A 16,403-nucleotide genomic window follows, 5' to 3' on the forward strand; every position below is an offset into this window, starting at 1 on the left:
AAAGAGGTGACCTGGGCTTGCTCTCATCTCGGTTCAGAAAGCCTCCCTCAGGCGGCGGCGATTCTAACCAACCGCAGGGACGGCCGGCGACGTCCTGGGAAGAGCCACGCCTTGGGCTTCCCGCGATCTCCGTGTCCACGTAGCTCATACTTTTCACTCTGCTGGGATGGAAGGAACCTTGAGGCCACTCCTTCCATCCTCTTCCACCAAAAACAAACAAACAAACAGTTTAGCCCTCATTCAACGCCGTGCCCGACTCCTGAGAGCGTCCCTTTTCCAAACCCTTGTGCTTTGCTGAGAGAACAAGCCCAAGAACTTGAAGGTAGCACATGTGTAAGTGTCGAATTTTCCAAGAGAGAGATGTCTGTTTTAGGTGGTGGGGGGCAGAGGGTAGAACAAAAAGTACTCCTCGCCCCTGCCCGTTATTTGAAATCATGTTTCATTATCAAGTTTCTCGCTCAAAATGCGAGAGGCCTAATGAGATTTCCATTAATTTAGAGCCCTCGCTATTCCCACGGCAGCCCCCAAACGCGTCCTGGCCCCTCTTTCATCCGCGGTTAAATATGTAAATAAAACGTCTAAAGTCATTCTTCAAAGAAGACAAAAGAAGAAAGGGCTGAGGGGGGAGCCAGGCACAGAAGCCTCCGGATTCTCCATAACATTCGCCAGAGGGGGGCCGGCGGCCAGCCCGGCGAGCAGCAGGGGGCCGGCCGCCTCTCAGAGCCTCTCAGAGCCGCACGTCTCACACCCCACACACGGGAAAATAAACGAAAATAAAATATCTTTTCAGCTGGAGCCATCAAAAGGCCCCTTTCATTCCCGGGTTACGGAGAAGGCCGCCGGCACCGGCCGGCCGGGTTCCCCAGCCTTCGTTTCTCCCCAACGGCGTCGATTTGCGGGTCTCCGGCTCGGCTGGGCCGAGCGCACGGCACTTCTGCACACACCGTTTTTCTCTTTTTTTCCCTGAAAACCAGAGAAGAAAGCAGTCTGAAGTGGTTATCGCTAAAATAATGGGTCTGAACATGGCTGCATGGGAGCAACGCAGAGAGGGTCCATCGCTCACACCCCCTCCTGGTGTCGGGCCGGCTCCTTAACCCCTGCACATGGGTTTTTCCAATAGTTTCTGAGAAAACAGAAACAAAAAGGGAAATGGGGGAGGGGTGTCCAATGAAGGACCTTTGCAGGGAAAATTGTAGGAAAGCCAGCTGGTGTCCAGGGGACGCTTTTCCCCCACGGTTTTGAAAAGAACTCCCTGGACTCAAACACACAACAGAAAGGAAACGCAAGTGCGGACCCTCAGGCCGGGGCTGCCTTGCAGGACGTGCGGGTCTTCCCTCCAGGAGGCCCAGCGCGGGGACCTGGGCTGCACTGGGGAGCCTTTCCCCGCTTCCTCCTCAGCTCACCTTCCTCACACCTCCCACCACAGCCCACACCCAGGGACAAGGATGCAGGGCCAACCTGCCTGTTAGTTCTGGGATCTTGGGTAGGTCCCAGCCTCAGCCTCCTCCTAAGTGTAGGAAGGAAGGAAGGAAGGAAAGGAGGGAGAGAGGGAGGGAGGAAGGAAGGAAGGAAGGGAGGGAGGGAGGGAGGGAGGGAGGGAGGGAGGGAGGAAAAGTAGGTAGATGGAAGGGTGTCTGAATGAATGGAAGGACAGATAAATGAATGGGTGGATAGATGGATGGATGGACAATGGATAGATGGAAAAAAGGAAGGAAGGGCAGATGGAAGGATGGATGAATAGAAGGATGGATGATGGATGGGAGGGAGGAAGGAGGAAGGAGGAAGGGAGGGAAGGAGAGAGGGAGGAAGGGAGGGAGGAAGAATGAATGGATGGATAGAAGGGTGGATGATGGATGGATGGATAGAAGGATGGATGATGGATGGATGGATGATGAATGGTTGGATGGAAGGATGGATGATGGGTGGATGGATGGATGGATGATGGATGGATGATGGACAGATGATGGATGAATGGGTGGATGATGGATGGATGATAAATGGAAGGAAGGAAGGAAGGAAGGAAGGAAGGAAGGAAGGAAGGAAGGAAGGAAGGAAGGGTGTTTGAGTGGATGTGAGCTTCTTAAAGATGTAAAACCCTCTGACTCGTTTGAAATAAGAGCCAATGAATCCTGATCAGCCTTCTCAGCGGCAGCGCCCCCTTCGCCACAGCGGGCACAGCTTCCCAGAAGGAGGAGCGCCAGGCAGTGGCTTCTCCTTCGCGGGGAGGGGGCTCCTAGGGACACCTGGCCTCTCGGGGGCTCAGCCCGACCCCAGGGGGGTCTGCACACCTGTCCAGGCCGCCTGAGGGTGGAGGAGGGAGAGGCGGCCCAGGAGCACAGGGCCCGCTCCTCTGCCCTCCCTCCCACCCCTAAAGCCCCCCCCCCCCGCCCCCGCAGATGAGACCCGGAGTTTCAGAAGAAGCTGAGAGACCCCGGCCGCCAGGGCCCCTGAGAGGAGAGAGGCGCCCCTCCCCTCCCCTCCCCTCCCCGGGGCGCTGTTTCTTTAGGGGCCGATCACGGAGCGCGGGGTAGCCTTTGAAATGTCTTCGCAGGGGAGGCGGGTGGGCGCGCCCTGTGCGGGGCGGGGCGGGGCGGGGCGTCCCTAAGTGACTTTACCACCAACCGGGTGGCCCCGAGGCGAGGGGGTGGGCGACGGGCCTCCGTCCGGGACGCTCGCTCCACTTCCCGGGAGAAGCGCGTGGCGTGGGCGCCCCCCGGGGGGTTGAGGACCCGGGACCCCGCCGGCTCAGCCTCCTCCCGCCTCTCCCCCCCACCCTCCCCCGACCCCCGTCACCTGACGGGTCTGTAGCCCAGGAGGGTGCGGGCCGGACCATCACTCGCCTAATAACAAAAATCCCCGATGAGCGAACGGCTTCCGATCATAAATAAACTTCAGCCCGGGCCGGCGCGAGGCCCCTCAACGCCACGGCTTTGTTGGGGGGACGGCGGGATCCCCAGGATCCAAGCCAAGCCCCCACTTCCCGGGAATGGGGAGGGGGGACGTCGGCGTCCCGGGAGCGGGCCCGCCCCTCCCCCGCCCCCCTTCCGGGCGAAGACCCCGCGGGAGCGGCCCTAAAAGTCCGGATCCCGCCCCTCCCCCCGGCCCCGGCGCTTCGCTTTGAAATTTCAAAGGCCGGGCCTCCCGGAGCCGGGCGCGCGCAGGCCTGGCGACTCCCCGCCCCGGACGGCGCGGCGGCTTTACAAGCGAAAGGGCCACTTTATGGCCGCGGCTGTAAAACGCACATCCCGCCTCGCTTTGAAGGCGCCCCGGCCCGGGACCCCCCGGGAAAGCGGGGACGATGCGCCCAGCCCCCCGCCGCGGGCGCCCGCCCCCCGCTCCGGCCCGTCTCCCAGCTTCCCGCGACCTCGGCGCCCGTGGGGTCCTCCGGGAGATGGGGCGCAGGCCGCGAGACACGCAGGGCGCGGGGACAAGCCCGAGGGGTCCCCCCGGAAAGGGGGCGCACGCGGGCGGGAGGCGGAGGGAGAGCAAAGTTGGAGGCCGGCGGAGAGAGGGAGAAGGGGCGGCGGGCAGGACCGGCCGAGGCGCCAGGCGGGGAGTCCGGGCCGGGCGGGGGGCGAGACCGCGCTGCGCCCCGCGGGGCCCCGGAGCCGGCGAGGGGCCGCCCCGCTTTCTCATGCAAAGCAGCGGCGGGGGCGGGGCGCGCTCGGGGGCGGGGCCTGTCACCGCCCGGCTCTCCGCCTTCGCCTTTCCGCGCGTCTCCTCGCCCCGGGACGCAAAGCTCCCGACAGCTGCGGGCCGGGCCGGGCCGAGGCCGGCGCGGGTGGGGGGAGAGAAGCCCGGCGCGCTGGCCCGGCCACCGTGCGCCCCCGCCGCCCGCCGCCCGCTCCGGACGCGCCCCCCGCGCACTCCCCGAAGAGGCCAAAGTTTGCCGGCCGAGACCCGCCGCCCGCGCCGAGGGCTCCCGGGGCCCCCTCGCTTCCCGGTATTGTTCGCCGACTTCGCTCCCCGGCTCCGCGGCCCCATCTCGGCGGAGGCCCGGGCCGCCGGGCGCCGGGAGAGCAGGGCCAGGCTGGGCGGGCATGGGCGGGGGCCCGGGCCGGGACGCGGAGCCGGGGCCAGCAGCCCGAACCCGAACCCGGGCCCGGGAGCGGCGGCTCTGAGGGCCGCGGACCTCCCCGCCGCCGGGGCGCCTCCGACGCCGGCACCATGCCGCGGCGCCCGGGGCCCCGCCTGTGGCTGGCGCTGCAGGTGCTGGGGACGTGCGCCGCCATCAGCTCCCTGGACCTGGAGCGCCCGGGCGACGGCCAGTGCCAGCCCATCGAGATCCCCATGTGCCAGGACATCGGCTACAACATGACGCGCATGCCCAACCTGATGGGCCACGAGCAGCAGCGCGAGGCCGCCATCCAGCTGCACGAGTTCGCGCCGCTCGTGGAGTACGGCTGCCACGGGCACCTCCGCTTCTTCCTGTGCTCGCTGTACGCGCCCATGTGCACCGAGCAGGTCTCCGCCCCCATCCCCGCCTGCCGCGTCATGTGCGAGCAGGCCCGGCTCCGCTGCTCCCCGATCATGGAGCAGTTCCACTTCCAGTGGCCGGACTCGCTGGACTGCGGCAAACTCCCCAACAAGAACGACCCCAACTACCTGTGCATGGAGGCGCCCAGCAACGGCTCCGAGGAGCCGGCGGCGGCGCGCGGCGCGGGCCTGTTCCCGCCGCTGTTCCGGCCGCAGCCCCGGCCCCCCGCGGGCGCGCCGGAGCCCTCACTTCCCAAGGATGGGGGTCCGGGGGGTCCCGGGCGCGCCGGCTGCGCCAACCCCGGCAAGTTCCACCACGTGGGCCGCAGCGCCTCGTGCGCGCCGCTGTGCGCGCCCGGCGTGGACGTGTACTGGAGCCGCGAGGACAAGCGCTTCGCCGTGGTCTGGCTGGCCGTCTGGTCGGTCCTCTGCTTCCTGTCCAGCGCCTTCACCGTGCTCACCTTCCTCATCGACCCCGAGCGCTTCCGCTACCCGGAGCGCCCCATCATCTTCCTCTCCATGTGCTACTGCGTGTCCTCCCTCGGCTACATCATCCGCCTGTTCGCGGGCGCGGAGAGCATCGCGTGCGACCGGGACAGCGGGCAGCTGTACGTGATCCAGGAGGGGCTGGAGAGCACGGGCTGCACCCTGGTCTTCCTGGTGCTCTACTACTTCGGCATGGCCAGCTCGCTGTGGTGGGTCGTCCTGACGCTCACCTGGTTCCTGGCCGCGGGCAAGAAGTGGGGGCACGAGGCCATCGAGGCGCACAGCAGCTACTTCCACCTGGCGGCCTGGGCCATCCCCGCCGTCAAGACCATCCTGATCCTGGTGATGCGCCGCGTGGCGGGCGACGAGCTCACGGGCGTCTGCTACGTGGGCAGCATGGACGTGCACGCGCTCACGGGCTTCGTGCTCGTGCCCCTGGCCTGCTACCTGGTCCTGGGCACGTCGTTCCTGCTGTCCGGCTTCGTGGCGCTGTTCCACATCCGGCGGGTGATGAAGACGGGCGGGGAGAACACGGACAAGCTGGAGAAGCTGATGGTGCGCATCGGGGTGTTCTCCGTGCTCTACACCGTGCCCGCCGCCTGCGTCATCGCCTGCTACTGCTACGAGCGTTTGCACACCGAGCGCTGGCGGGCGCTGGCCGCGCAGCGCCGGTGCCGGCTGGACAGCCGGACCCAGAGCCTGGACTGCCTGCTGGCCGCCTCCATCCCCGCCGTGGAGATCTTCCTGCTGAAGATCTTCATGCTGCTGGTCGTGGGCATCACCAGCGGCGTGTGGATCTGGACCGCCAAGACGCTGCAGTCCTGGCGCTCCGTGTGCGGCCGCCGGTTCCGGGGGCGCGGCCGCAGGAAGCCCGCCAGCGCCGTCGCCCACCACGCGCCCGGCGGCGGCGGCGGGATTTACAAAAAAGCCCAGCACCCCCAAAAGGCGTACCCCGGCAAGTATGAGCTGCCCGCACAGCCGCCTGCCTGCGTGTGAACCGGCCAGAAAAACACAAAACAAAACAAAAACACACAAAAAAAGCCAAGAAACTTTCCCACGGGGAGACGGTGGCCGGCGGAGCCAAACTTGGTGCTTTTCTTGGTTGGCTGGTTGTTGGTTGGTTTGTTTTTTGTTTTTTAATAAAAGTTTAAAAAGTAATAATAATAAACCGGTATTTTGGGGGGCTTTGTTTTTTTAAATATGTTTTTATTGATTTCAGAGAGGAAGGGAGAGAGAAAGAAACATCCATGATGAGAGAGAGCCATGGATGGGCTGCCTCCTGCACGCCCCCTACTGGGGATGGAGCCCGAAACCCGGGCAGGTGCCCTTGACCGGGAATCGAACCGGGACCTCTGGGTTCCCAGGTCCACGCCCAACCACTGAGCCACACCAGCCGGGCTCATAAAGGTTTTCACCCTGAAATTCAGGACGGCCGGCTGCCCTGGGAGTCGAGGCTGGGGAGGGGGTTGGGTTTGTTTGCAGGGAAGGAGGGCTCCCCCGGGGGGCAGTCGCCTCTTTGTAACTAATTTGTGGTAAAGTAGTGGGTTCAGCCCCTCCCTCCTCCCCCACCCCACCCCGGAAGAAAACTTTTGTTTAGAAGCTTCGGTAAATATACATTGGAGCGTGTGTTTGCCTTGGCTTTGCTCGCCTTAGACAAACCCCAGCCGAGAGGACTTGTTTGCCAATGAGAAGGCCTGTCTGTGGTGGGCTGCAGAGAGCAAGGGGGAGAGGGAGTGGGGGGGCGGGGAGGGGCCCCCCAGGAGGGCAGCCACTTCAGCGCCCACAGGGAGAGAGGGGAAGCCTGAGGCCCAGCACGCCCGGTGGGTTGGGCATCTGCCCCCCACACACCATCTCTCTCCGGGACAGAAACTTCCACCAGACCTCACCTGGGCCGGGGCCACCGCGGGCCATTGGGACATTGTTTTCTCCTCCTCGTCCCCGAGCATCCGAAGAGGAACTGTGGATAAAGACCATGAAGAAGCCTCCCCACAAAGGGGCGAGGGGCCCAGGCCTCAGACGCCCTCCGCCCGGTGACATTTGTGGCTTTTTCATGGAAACGGAGCCTGCGTGAGCGGCTCCTCGCCCTGGTTTGTGGGAGGGAGGGGCGGGGGAGGGGGGCCATTCAAAGTCGCCCGAGGGCTGATTGACTCTCTATTGTGACCCAAATGGCTTCCCTGAGGGGCCTGGAGCCCTGGGCCCAGGGCGAGCTCACACCCCTCCCGCCCCTGCCCCCGCCCCCGCCCCCTCCCCACCGGGGGTCGGCGTGGGCCTGCTGGTGCCCGTGTGGCTAGATGATATGATATTTTCGTGCTCCTCTATTTTATTAAAAATAAACGATGTTCTTCCGCTTGCTGCTGGTCCCTGTGCGCTGAGAGGGAAGAGAGGAAACTTTCTCGCTCTGTCCAGTTCCCAGCGAAGGCTGAGTGTGGTCTCCGCTAGAGGTCACAGCTCATCCGTAGAGGTCACAGCTCATCCCTGCGACCTGGCAGATGGGCAGAGCCTGAGGGAGGGGCAGTGTCTTTTATTTTACTTTAATATGGATATTTTATATCGATTTCAGAGCAGGAGGGAGAGGGAGAGAGAGAAACATCCATGATGAGAGAGAACCATGGACCGGCTGCCTCCTGCACGCCCCACACTGGGGATGGAGCCCGCAACCTGGGCCTGGGCCTGTGCCCTGACCGGGATCGAACCGGGACCGAACCAGGACCGAACCGGGACCTCCTGGTTCCTAGGTCGACGCTCAACCCCTGAGCCACGCCGGCCGGGCTCTGAGCAGGGTGTTTAGGAATTAAGGCCGGTGCCTGAGACCACCCTCAGCCTAACAGCACCAGAGCTGGGCAGAGGGGCTGGGCGCCGCCTGTCGGGCCTGTGAATGAATGTCTGGCAGGGTGGGGGGAGCTTTGAGGGGGCAGCTGCTTGGGGTCCAGTTCCACAGGCAAAGTAATTTAAGGTCAAATGCAGACTAGCCTTCCATGAATTAAAAACGAACGAGAAAAGTGCATTTAAATACCTACAAGGGTCTTAGCCGGTGTGGCTCAGTGGACAGAGAGCGGGACTGTGGACCGAAGGGTCCCAGGTTCGATGCCGGTCCAGGGCGCATACCTCGGTCGCAGGCTCGACCCCCGGGCCTGGTCGGGCCGAGTGGGGGCACCCCATCGATGTGCCTCCTCTCTCTGTGCCCCCCCCGCCCCCCCCCCGCCTTCCCCTCTCCCTAAAGATCAATGGGGGGAACACCCTGGGGTGAGGATGAACAACCACAGTCAGAGCAGGGCTGGGAGCCCGAAGCTGGGGTCCGACCCCAAACCCTTGGCTCTAACGTCGGCCGCTTCCCACGGCAGGTGCGCGGCTTCGACTAAGGTCCCCAGGAAAGCACGGCGTGGGCAAACACGAGAGCCAGCCCGGGGCTAGGGTGGGTGTCGGTGGGTCCGCAGAGGAAGCAGTGACCTTGCCCACAGAGGTCAGGGGAGGTCAGCCGGCCCCTCTCTGCCCGGGGGAGCTCGGGCCTCAGCAGAGACTCCTGGACATTGGGGTCCCCTCCCACCCCCACCCCCGGGTCACAGACAGAGGCGGACAGTGGGTTTTAGGAGCGGCATCAAGACTTAAAAGTTAGGCCCGGCCGGCAGGGCTCAGGGGTTGAGCATCCACCTATGAACCAGGAGGTCAGGACACAGGCCTGGGTTTCGGGCTCCATCCCCAGTGGGGGGCGTGCAGGCGGCAGCCTATCCATGATCCTCTCTCATCATTGGTGTTTCTCTCTCTCTCCCTCTCCCTTCCTCTCTGAAACCAATAAAAATATATTTAAAAAGAAAGGGCTCCCCCGGACCACCCTTGAAACACACCCACCTCCGTCCATCCCACCCGCAAGGACCTGAGGGCGGTGGCCTTGGATCCGGGACCAGGACCGAAGGCTCTCAGCTGGTCCCTGACCACAGGTGGTCCCTCGAACATCTGTTCTGAGGAGCACCTTGGGGCACATTAGGGAAGATTTTCCCTGAAAATAAAAAATAAAATAAAAAAACCACACAGAACGCCACCTTGGAACCTACCCTGACAACATCTCCCGTGTCTGAGGCGGAACTACAAAGTGATGGGCCCTGACAGGCGGTAAATCAGCGTCCTCCTTGAAAGGGGGCAAAGTGATTATGAGGTGCAGGTGCCGCCTTTGATCCCCAGTGACAAGCTCCTGGGGCTGGTGCCACTGTCCCCCGCCCCCTCCCCCCAGCAGGGCCACACCTGGGGCCCCTGGGGCCTGAACACATGGTTCATTAACAACCTGCTTTTCTTTCTGCAGCTCAGGGAAGGCACCCGCTACTGAAGTTGTAACATTGTGTCCACATCACCCAGTGGCCCTGAGGTTGTAACATTGTGTCCACATCACCCAGTGGCCCTGAGGTTGTAACATTGTGTCCACATCACCCGGGTGGCCCTGAGGTTGTAACATTGTGTCCACATCACCCGGGTGGCCCTGAGGTTGTAACATTGTGTCCACATCACCCGGGTGGCCCTGAGGTTGTAACATTGTGTCCACATCACCCGGGTGGCCCTGAGGTTGTAACATTGTGTCCACATCACCCGGGTGGCCCTGAGGTTGTAACATTGTGTCCACATCACCCGGGTGGCCCTGAGGTTGTAACATTGTATCCACATCACCCGGGTGGCCCTGAGGTTGTAACATTGTATCCACATCACCCGGGTGGCCCTGAGGTTGTAACATTGTGTCCACATCACCCAGTGGCCCTGAGGTTGTAACATTGTGTCCACATCACCCAGTGGCCCTGAGGTTGTAACATTGTGTCCACATCACCCGGGTGGCCCTGAGGTTGTAACATTGTATCCACATCACCCGAGTGGCCCTGAGGTTGTAACATTGTGTCCACATCACCTGAGTGGCCCTGAGGTTGTAACATTGTATCCACATCACCCGGGTGGCCCTGAGGTTGTAACATTGTGTCCACATCACCCAGGTGGCCCTGAGGTTGTAACATTGTATCCACATCACCCGAGTGGCCCTGAGGTTGTAACATTGTGTCCACATCACCTGAGTGGCCCTGAGGTTGTAACATTGTATCCACATCACCCGGGTGGCGCTGAGGTTGTAACATTGTGTCCACATCACCCAGTGGCCCTGAGGTTGTAACATTGTGTCCACATCACCCGGGTGGCCCTGAGGTTGTAACATTGTGTCCACATCACCCGGGTGGCCCTGAGGTTGTAACATTGTGTCCACATCACCCGGTGGCCCTGAGGTTGTAACATTGTGTCCACATCACCCGGGTGGCCCTGAGGTTGTAACATTGTGTCCACATCACCCGGGTGGCCCTGAGGTTGTAACATTGTGTCCACATCACCCGGGTGGCCCTGAGGTTGTAACATTGTGTCCACATCACCCGAGTGGCCTGAGGTTGTAACATTGTATCCACATCACCCGAGTGGCCCTGAGGTTGTAACATTGTGTCCACATCACCCGAGTGGCCCTGAGGTTGTAACATTGTATCCACATCACCCGGGTGGCCCTGAGGTTGTAACATTGTGTCCACATCACCCAGTGGCCCTGAGGTTGTAACATTGTGTCCACATCACCCGGGTGGCCCTGAGGTTGTAACATTGTATCCACATCACCCGGGTGGCCCGGAGGTTGTAACATTGTGTCCACATCACCCGGGTGGCCCTGAGGTTGTAACATTGTGTCCACATCACCGGGTGGCCCTGAGGTTGTAACATTGTATCCACATCACCCGGGTGGCCCTGAGGTTGTAACATTGTATCCACATCACCCAGTGGCCCTGAGGTTGTAACATTGTGTCCACATCACCCAGTGGCCCTGAGGTTGTAACATTGTGTCCACATCACCCAGTGGCCCTGAGGTTGTAACATTGTATCCACATCACCCAGTGGCCCTGAGGTTGTAACATTGTGTCCACATCACCCGGGTGGCCCTGAGGTTGTAACAATGTGTCCACATCACCCGGGTGGCCCTGAGGTTGTAACATTGTATCCACATCACCCGGGTGGCCCTGAGGTTGTAACATTGTGTCCACATCACCCGGGTGGCCCTGAGGTTGTAACATTGTATCCACATCACCCGGGTGGCCCTGAGGTTGTAACATTGTGTCCACATCACCCAGTGGCCCTGAGGTTGTAACATTGTGTCCACATCACCCGGGTGGCCCTGAGGTTGTAACATTGTGTCCACATCACCCGGGTGGCCCTGAGGTTGTAACATTGTGTCCACATCACCCGGGTGGCCCTGAGGTTGTAACATTGTGTCCACATCACCCGGGTGGCCCTGAGGTTGTAACATTGTGTCCACATCACCCGGGTGGCCCTGTGGTTGTAACATTGTGTCCACATCACCCGGGTGGCCCTGAGGTTGTAACATTGTATCCACATCACCCGGGTGGCCCTGAGGTTGTAACATTGTATCACATCACCCGGGTGGCCCTGAGGTTGTAACATTGTATCCACATCACCCGGGTGGCCCTGAGGTTGTAACATTGTATCCACATCACCCAGTGGCCCTGAGGTTGTAACATTGTGTCCACATCACCCGGGTGGCCCTGAGGTTGTAACATTGTATCCACATCACCCGAGTGCCCTGAGGTTGTAACATTGTGTCCACATCACCTGAGTGGCCCTGAGGTTGTAACATTGTATCCACATCACCCGGGTGGCCCTGAGGTTGTAACATTGTGTCCACATCACCCGGGTGGCCCTGAGGTTGTAACATTGTATCCACATCACCCGAGTGGCCCTGAGGTTGTAACATTGTGTCCACATCACCTGAGTGGCCCTGAGGTTGTAACATTGTATCCACATCACCCGGGTGGCGCTGAGGTTGTAACATTGTGTCCACATCACCCAGTGGCCCTGAGGTTGTAACATTGTGTCCACATCACCCGGGTGGCCCTGAGGTTGTAACATTGTGTCCACATCACCCGGGTGGCCCTGAGGTTGTAACATTGTGTCCACATCACCCAGGTGGCCCTGAGGTTGTAACATTGTGTCCACATCACCCGGGTGGCCCTGAGGTTGTAACATTGTGTCCACATCACCCGGGTGGCCCTGAGGTTGTAACATTGTGTCCACATCACCCGGGTGGCCCTGAGGTTGTAACATTGTGTCCACATCACCCGAGTGGCCCTGAGGTTGTAACATTGTATCCACATCACCCGAGTGGCCCTGAGGTTGTAACATTGTGTCCACATCACCCGGGTGGCCCTGAGGTTGTAACATTGTATCCACATCACCCGGGTGGCCCTGAGGTTGTAACATTGTGTCCACATCACCCAGTGGCCCTGAGGTTGTAACATTGTGTCCACATCACCCGGGTGGCCCTGAGGTTGTAACATTGTGTCCACATCACCCGGGTGGCCCTGTGGTTGTAACATTGTGTCCACATCACCCGGGTGGCCCTGAGGTTGTAACATTGTGTCCACATCACCCGGGTGGCCCTGAGGTTGTAACATTGTGTCCACATCACCCGGGTGGCCCTGAGGTTGTAACATTGTATCCACATCACCCGGGTGGCCCTGAGGTTGTAACATTGTATCCACATCACCCAGTGGCCCTGAGGTTGTAACATTGTGTCCACATCACCCAGTGGCCCTGAGGTTGTAACATTGTATCCACATCACCCGGGTGGCCCTGAGGTTGTAACATTGTGTCCACATCACCCAGTGGCCCTGAGGTTGTAACATTGTGTCCACATCACCCAGTGGCCCTGAGGTTGTAACATTGTGTCCACATCACCCAGTGGCCCTGTGGTTGTAACATTGTGTCCACATCACCCGGGTGGCCCTGAGGTTGTAACATTGTGTCCACATCACCCGGGTGGCCCAGTCTGAGCTAAACTCAGCCGAAACTTTGTTGCTACTTTTTTTTTTTTCCTTTAAGAGACTTTCTCTAAGTATTGGGAAAATCAGTGCCAACCTGCCCGTCCACACGTGGCACAGAGAGAAGGAAGCGTGAGAGCTGTAGGGAGAACATGTGATTCTAATTTGCCCTAATGAGAAGGATAGAGAAAAAGTCGGTTATAAAATTCGTCATTTTGCTCTGGGTATGGTGGTTGCAACCATGTTATTTTTTTTAAATCAATACAGTGTGAGTCCTGGCCGGCTTGGTTCGGTGGATAATGTCAGCCTGCGGACCCAAAGGTCCCGGGTTCGATTCCGGTCAAGGACACATGCCTTGGTTGCAGGCTCCTCCCCGGCCCAGGTTCTGGTTGGGGTGCGTGCAGGAGGCAACCAATCCATGTGTTTCTCTCACATCGATGTTTCTCCCTGTCTCTCCCTCTCTCTTCCACTCTCTCTAAAATCACTGGAAAAATATCCTTGGGTGAGGATGAAAAAATAACCTATATATACAAAAGCCTAAGTGACATTATGACACACACTGACCACCAGGGGGCAGACGCTCGATGCAGGAGCTGCCCCCTGGTGGTCAGTGCGGTCCCACAGCCAACCTCCCAGGGTCGGCCAACCTCCCTCGGTCCCTCCCCCCAGCCGGCCGGCACCAATCGCCTGGATCGGCTCTGATCGCAAGCCAGGCCCCCACCTGTGCATGAATTCGTGCACTGGGCCTCTAGTAATAAAATAAAATAAATGCAATGCACTGCTGCAGCAATGCAGAGTTACATCCTTGGGTAAACAGAACGCACTAAAGAAAAAGGAAATGGGAGAGGGCAAGCATCCAATAAGACCTACACAGCCCAGCCGGTGGCTGCAGTTGAGCGTCCGCCTGTGAGCCAGGCGGTCACGGTTCCATTCCCAGTCAGGGCAGGAGGTGAGCGCTTACATGACGCTCACAAAGGGACACAGCGGGCACCCTCTCCTCCCTCCGCCCCACGGGTGCCCATCTTCCGCTTCCCCATCCTGGTGGCCACCGGCGTTGTCCCAGGTGGCCTCGCCTCCCCGGCGTTTGAGCTGCACCGTCCCCGCCCCCGTGGGCACCGCCTCTCCCCAGAGGACCTTCCCCAGGAACCGGGTGGCCCAGGAGGCGGGCTGGGAAATGCGCCCACGGGTCTGGAGCCACCGGAGGCCCCAGCCTGGTCGCCAGGCCGCCGGGGACACCGTGTGAGCCGGGCTGGTTCACTCCTGGGGAAACCTGGCTTCCTGCTTCCAGGGGCACCAGGTTGCAAAGGCCTCGTAAAACAGGCCCCGCGCCCCCCCCCCCCCCCCATCAAATGGCACTTCCGGGCGGCACTTGCCGAGTTCAAGGGGAGGGAATCAGAAACATACGGGTTGGATTTCCCCGGGGAGACACGTCGGTGAGACATTAAGGGGGGGAGTCGTGTCAAAACATGTCCTGGCGCTCGGCCAGGACTGAGACGCCGGAGATGGCTCCTGCCGGCAGCCGAGCCCGTCCTATCTCGGTGCCTCCTTGGGGGGGCGGGGGGGGGCGGAGGGGTTCGATGTGTTTATGCTTCAATCCCCCAGAGGCCTCGCAGGCTGGGTGGGGAAGGGGGGCTTTCTAATTTCAGTTACCAGGTTTTCTTTTTTAAAAAAAAATATATTTTATTGATTTCAGAGAGGAAGGGAGAGGGAGAGAGAGAAACATCGATGATGAGGGAGAATCATGGACCGGCTGCCTCCTGCACGCCCCCCACTGGGGCTCGACCCTGTAACCGGGCCTGTGCCCCGACCGGGAATCCAACCCGGGACCCTTCAGTCTGCAGGCTGACGCTCTAGCCACTGAGCAAACGGCCGGGGCAAGATTTCTATTTTTTTGAAAAGCTTTTTACAATCTCATAGTTATTAAGAAATGGGTAACAACCCCCCCCCCCAATTTATATACATACAGTGGGGCCTTGACTTACGAGTGTCCCCACTAACGAGTTTTTTGAGGTACCAGCTGTCTCTTGGCCGATTTTTTGCATTGAGTTGATAGAGTAATTTGAGTTAACGAGCTCCTTAACGAGCTCGGTCTCCGAACGAATTAAACTCGTAAGTCCAGGCCCCACTGTATATCAACAAAAAATGGGTACCCTGGCCCGGCCAGCGTGGCTCAGTGGTTGAGCACCCACCCATGAACCAGGAGGTCAGGGCTCCATTCCCCGTCAGGGCACAGGCCCGGGTTGCGGGCTCCGTCCCCACCGGTAGGGGGCGTGCAGGAGGCAGCCTGTCCATGGTTCTCCCTCGTCCCTGCTTCTCTGTCTGTAAAAAACAACACAAACATCTTAAAAATCGATCAATGACCAGGGTGGTGAGCTCCGAGCCCACGGAGGACGGAGCCAGGAGGCCACGGGGCGCAGGCCAGGCACGCAGTTCCCAACCCGGGAAGCTGAACTGGCCGCAGGAGCCTCCCGAACAGCCAGCTCCACCTGCTCGTTAGGCCCGCGCCCCGGCTCGCGGACCGGAAAGACGGGTCCCCAGGCCTGCACAGCCGCACAGACCTGTCCCCGGAGCCGCCTGGGCCGGCGAGATGCTGGGGGGAGGGGGGGGAGGTGGCGGGGGCAGGCGGGGACACAGGAGCACCTCGGTGCCCTGAGCTGATGCACGTGGCCTGTGACCCGGAACCTCAGCCCCGGCCTCCGTCTCTGCTCCGGGCTGCGAGCGCCTGGAGGAGGGCGGGCCCGGGCCGGTGGCTCCGTGTGGGAGCGAAGTCCTTCTAAAGAGAGGGGGGACTCAGCGGTGGAGCGTTGACCTATGAACCAGGGGAGTCAGGGTTCGATTCCCGGTCAAGGGCACAGGCCCGGGGGGCGGGCTCCATCCCCAGTGGGGGGCGCCCAGGAGGCAGCCGATCCGTGATTCTCTCTCATCATTGATGCTCTTCTCCCTCTCCCTTCCTCTCTGACATCAATATGAACGTACATTTTAAAAAATGGAATAAAAAGGAAGGCCGCGTGGACCTGGTGCCGCTGCATTTATCTTGGGTCCATCGCAGGTCCCCGTCTTCGATGCCGTTCCCGGGGCCTGTCCACCTGGTCCCAGCTTCGCGTCTGGGGTCCGTGGGGGTGGGAGGGGCTGCAGTGGAGGGCCAGTTGATAATTGTGCCCCCCACCCCCACCCCCTCAGCTCGGCCACCAGCTTGCTGGGCTGCAGGAACGTACTAACGGTGGGGAGGCTCGACCGACTGATTCCCCCCCCCCCCCCTGCCCCCCGAGTCAGGGCAAGGGCCTGCTTGAGGCCGAACCGTCTAAGATTCCTGAAAAAACTTGCAGCGGCTGACACAGGCCCCCAGGCCGCCCCCCGCCCCCCCTCCCGTCCCTGCTGCTGACTCAGCCATCTGGGGGCAACAGACAGAGGCAAGTGCCCCGGCCCCGTAAGGAAACACCGACTTCAAAGGCCGACAGCTGTGTCCTGGGCTCAGCCCCGGCCCCAAAGCCCGGTCCTCGGGCCGGATGCCTGGCCTGCCGGCCACCAGCACAGCCGGGCCACTGGGCGCCCGAGGGGGGAGCCGGGGACAGTGGCCTTAGGTCACGTGTCGTGTTTTTTAACAAT

The 16,403-nt window shown here is 60.8% G+C and overlaps 1 protein-coding gene across 1 annotated transcript; it reads left to right on the forward strand.

Annotated features, from left to right (window-relative positions):
• The first annotated feature begins 3,711 nt into the window (after positions 1 to 3,711).
• On the forward strand, positions 3,712 to 6,130 carry FZD10 (frizzled class receptor 10). Its single transcript, XM_036303509.1, is given in 2 exon segments — positions 3,712 to 4,070; positions 4,072 to 6,130. Coding segments are annotated over 2 exon segments (1,917 nt in total). The 5' UTR covers positions 3,712 to 4,040; the 3' UTR covers positions 5,959 to 6,130.
• The last annotated feature ends 10,273 nt before the right edge of the window (positions 6,131 to 16,403 follow it).

Source organism: Myotis myotis, unplaced genomic scaffold, assembly GCF_014108235.1.
Source record: "Myotis myotis isolate mMyoMyo1 unplaced genomic scaffold, mMyoMyo1.p scaffold_m19_p_37, whole genome shotgun sequence".
In the NCBI taxonomy this organism is placed as follows: Eukaryota; Metazoa; Chordata; class Mammalia; order Chiroptera; family Vespertilionidae; genus Myotis; species Myotis myotis.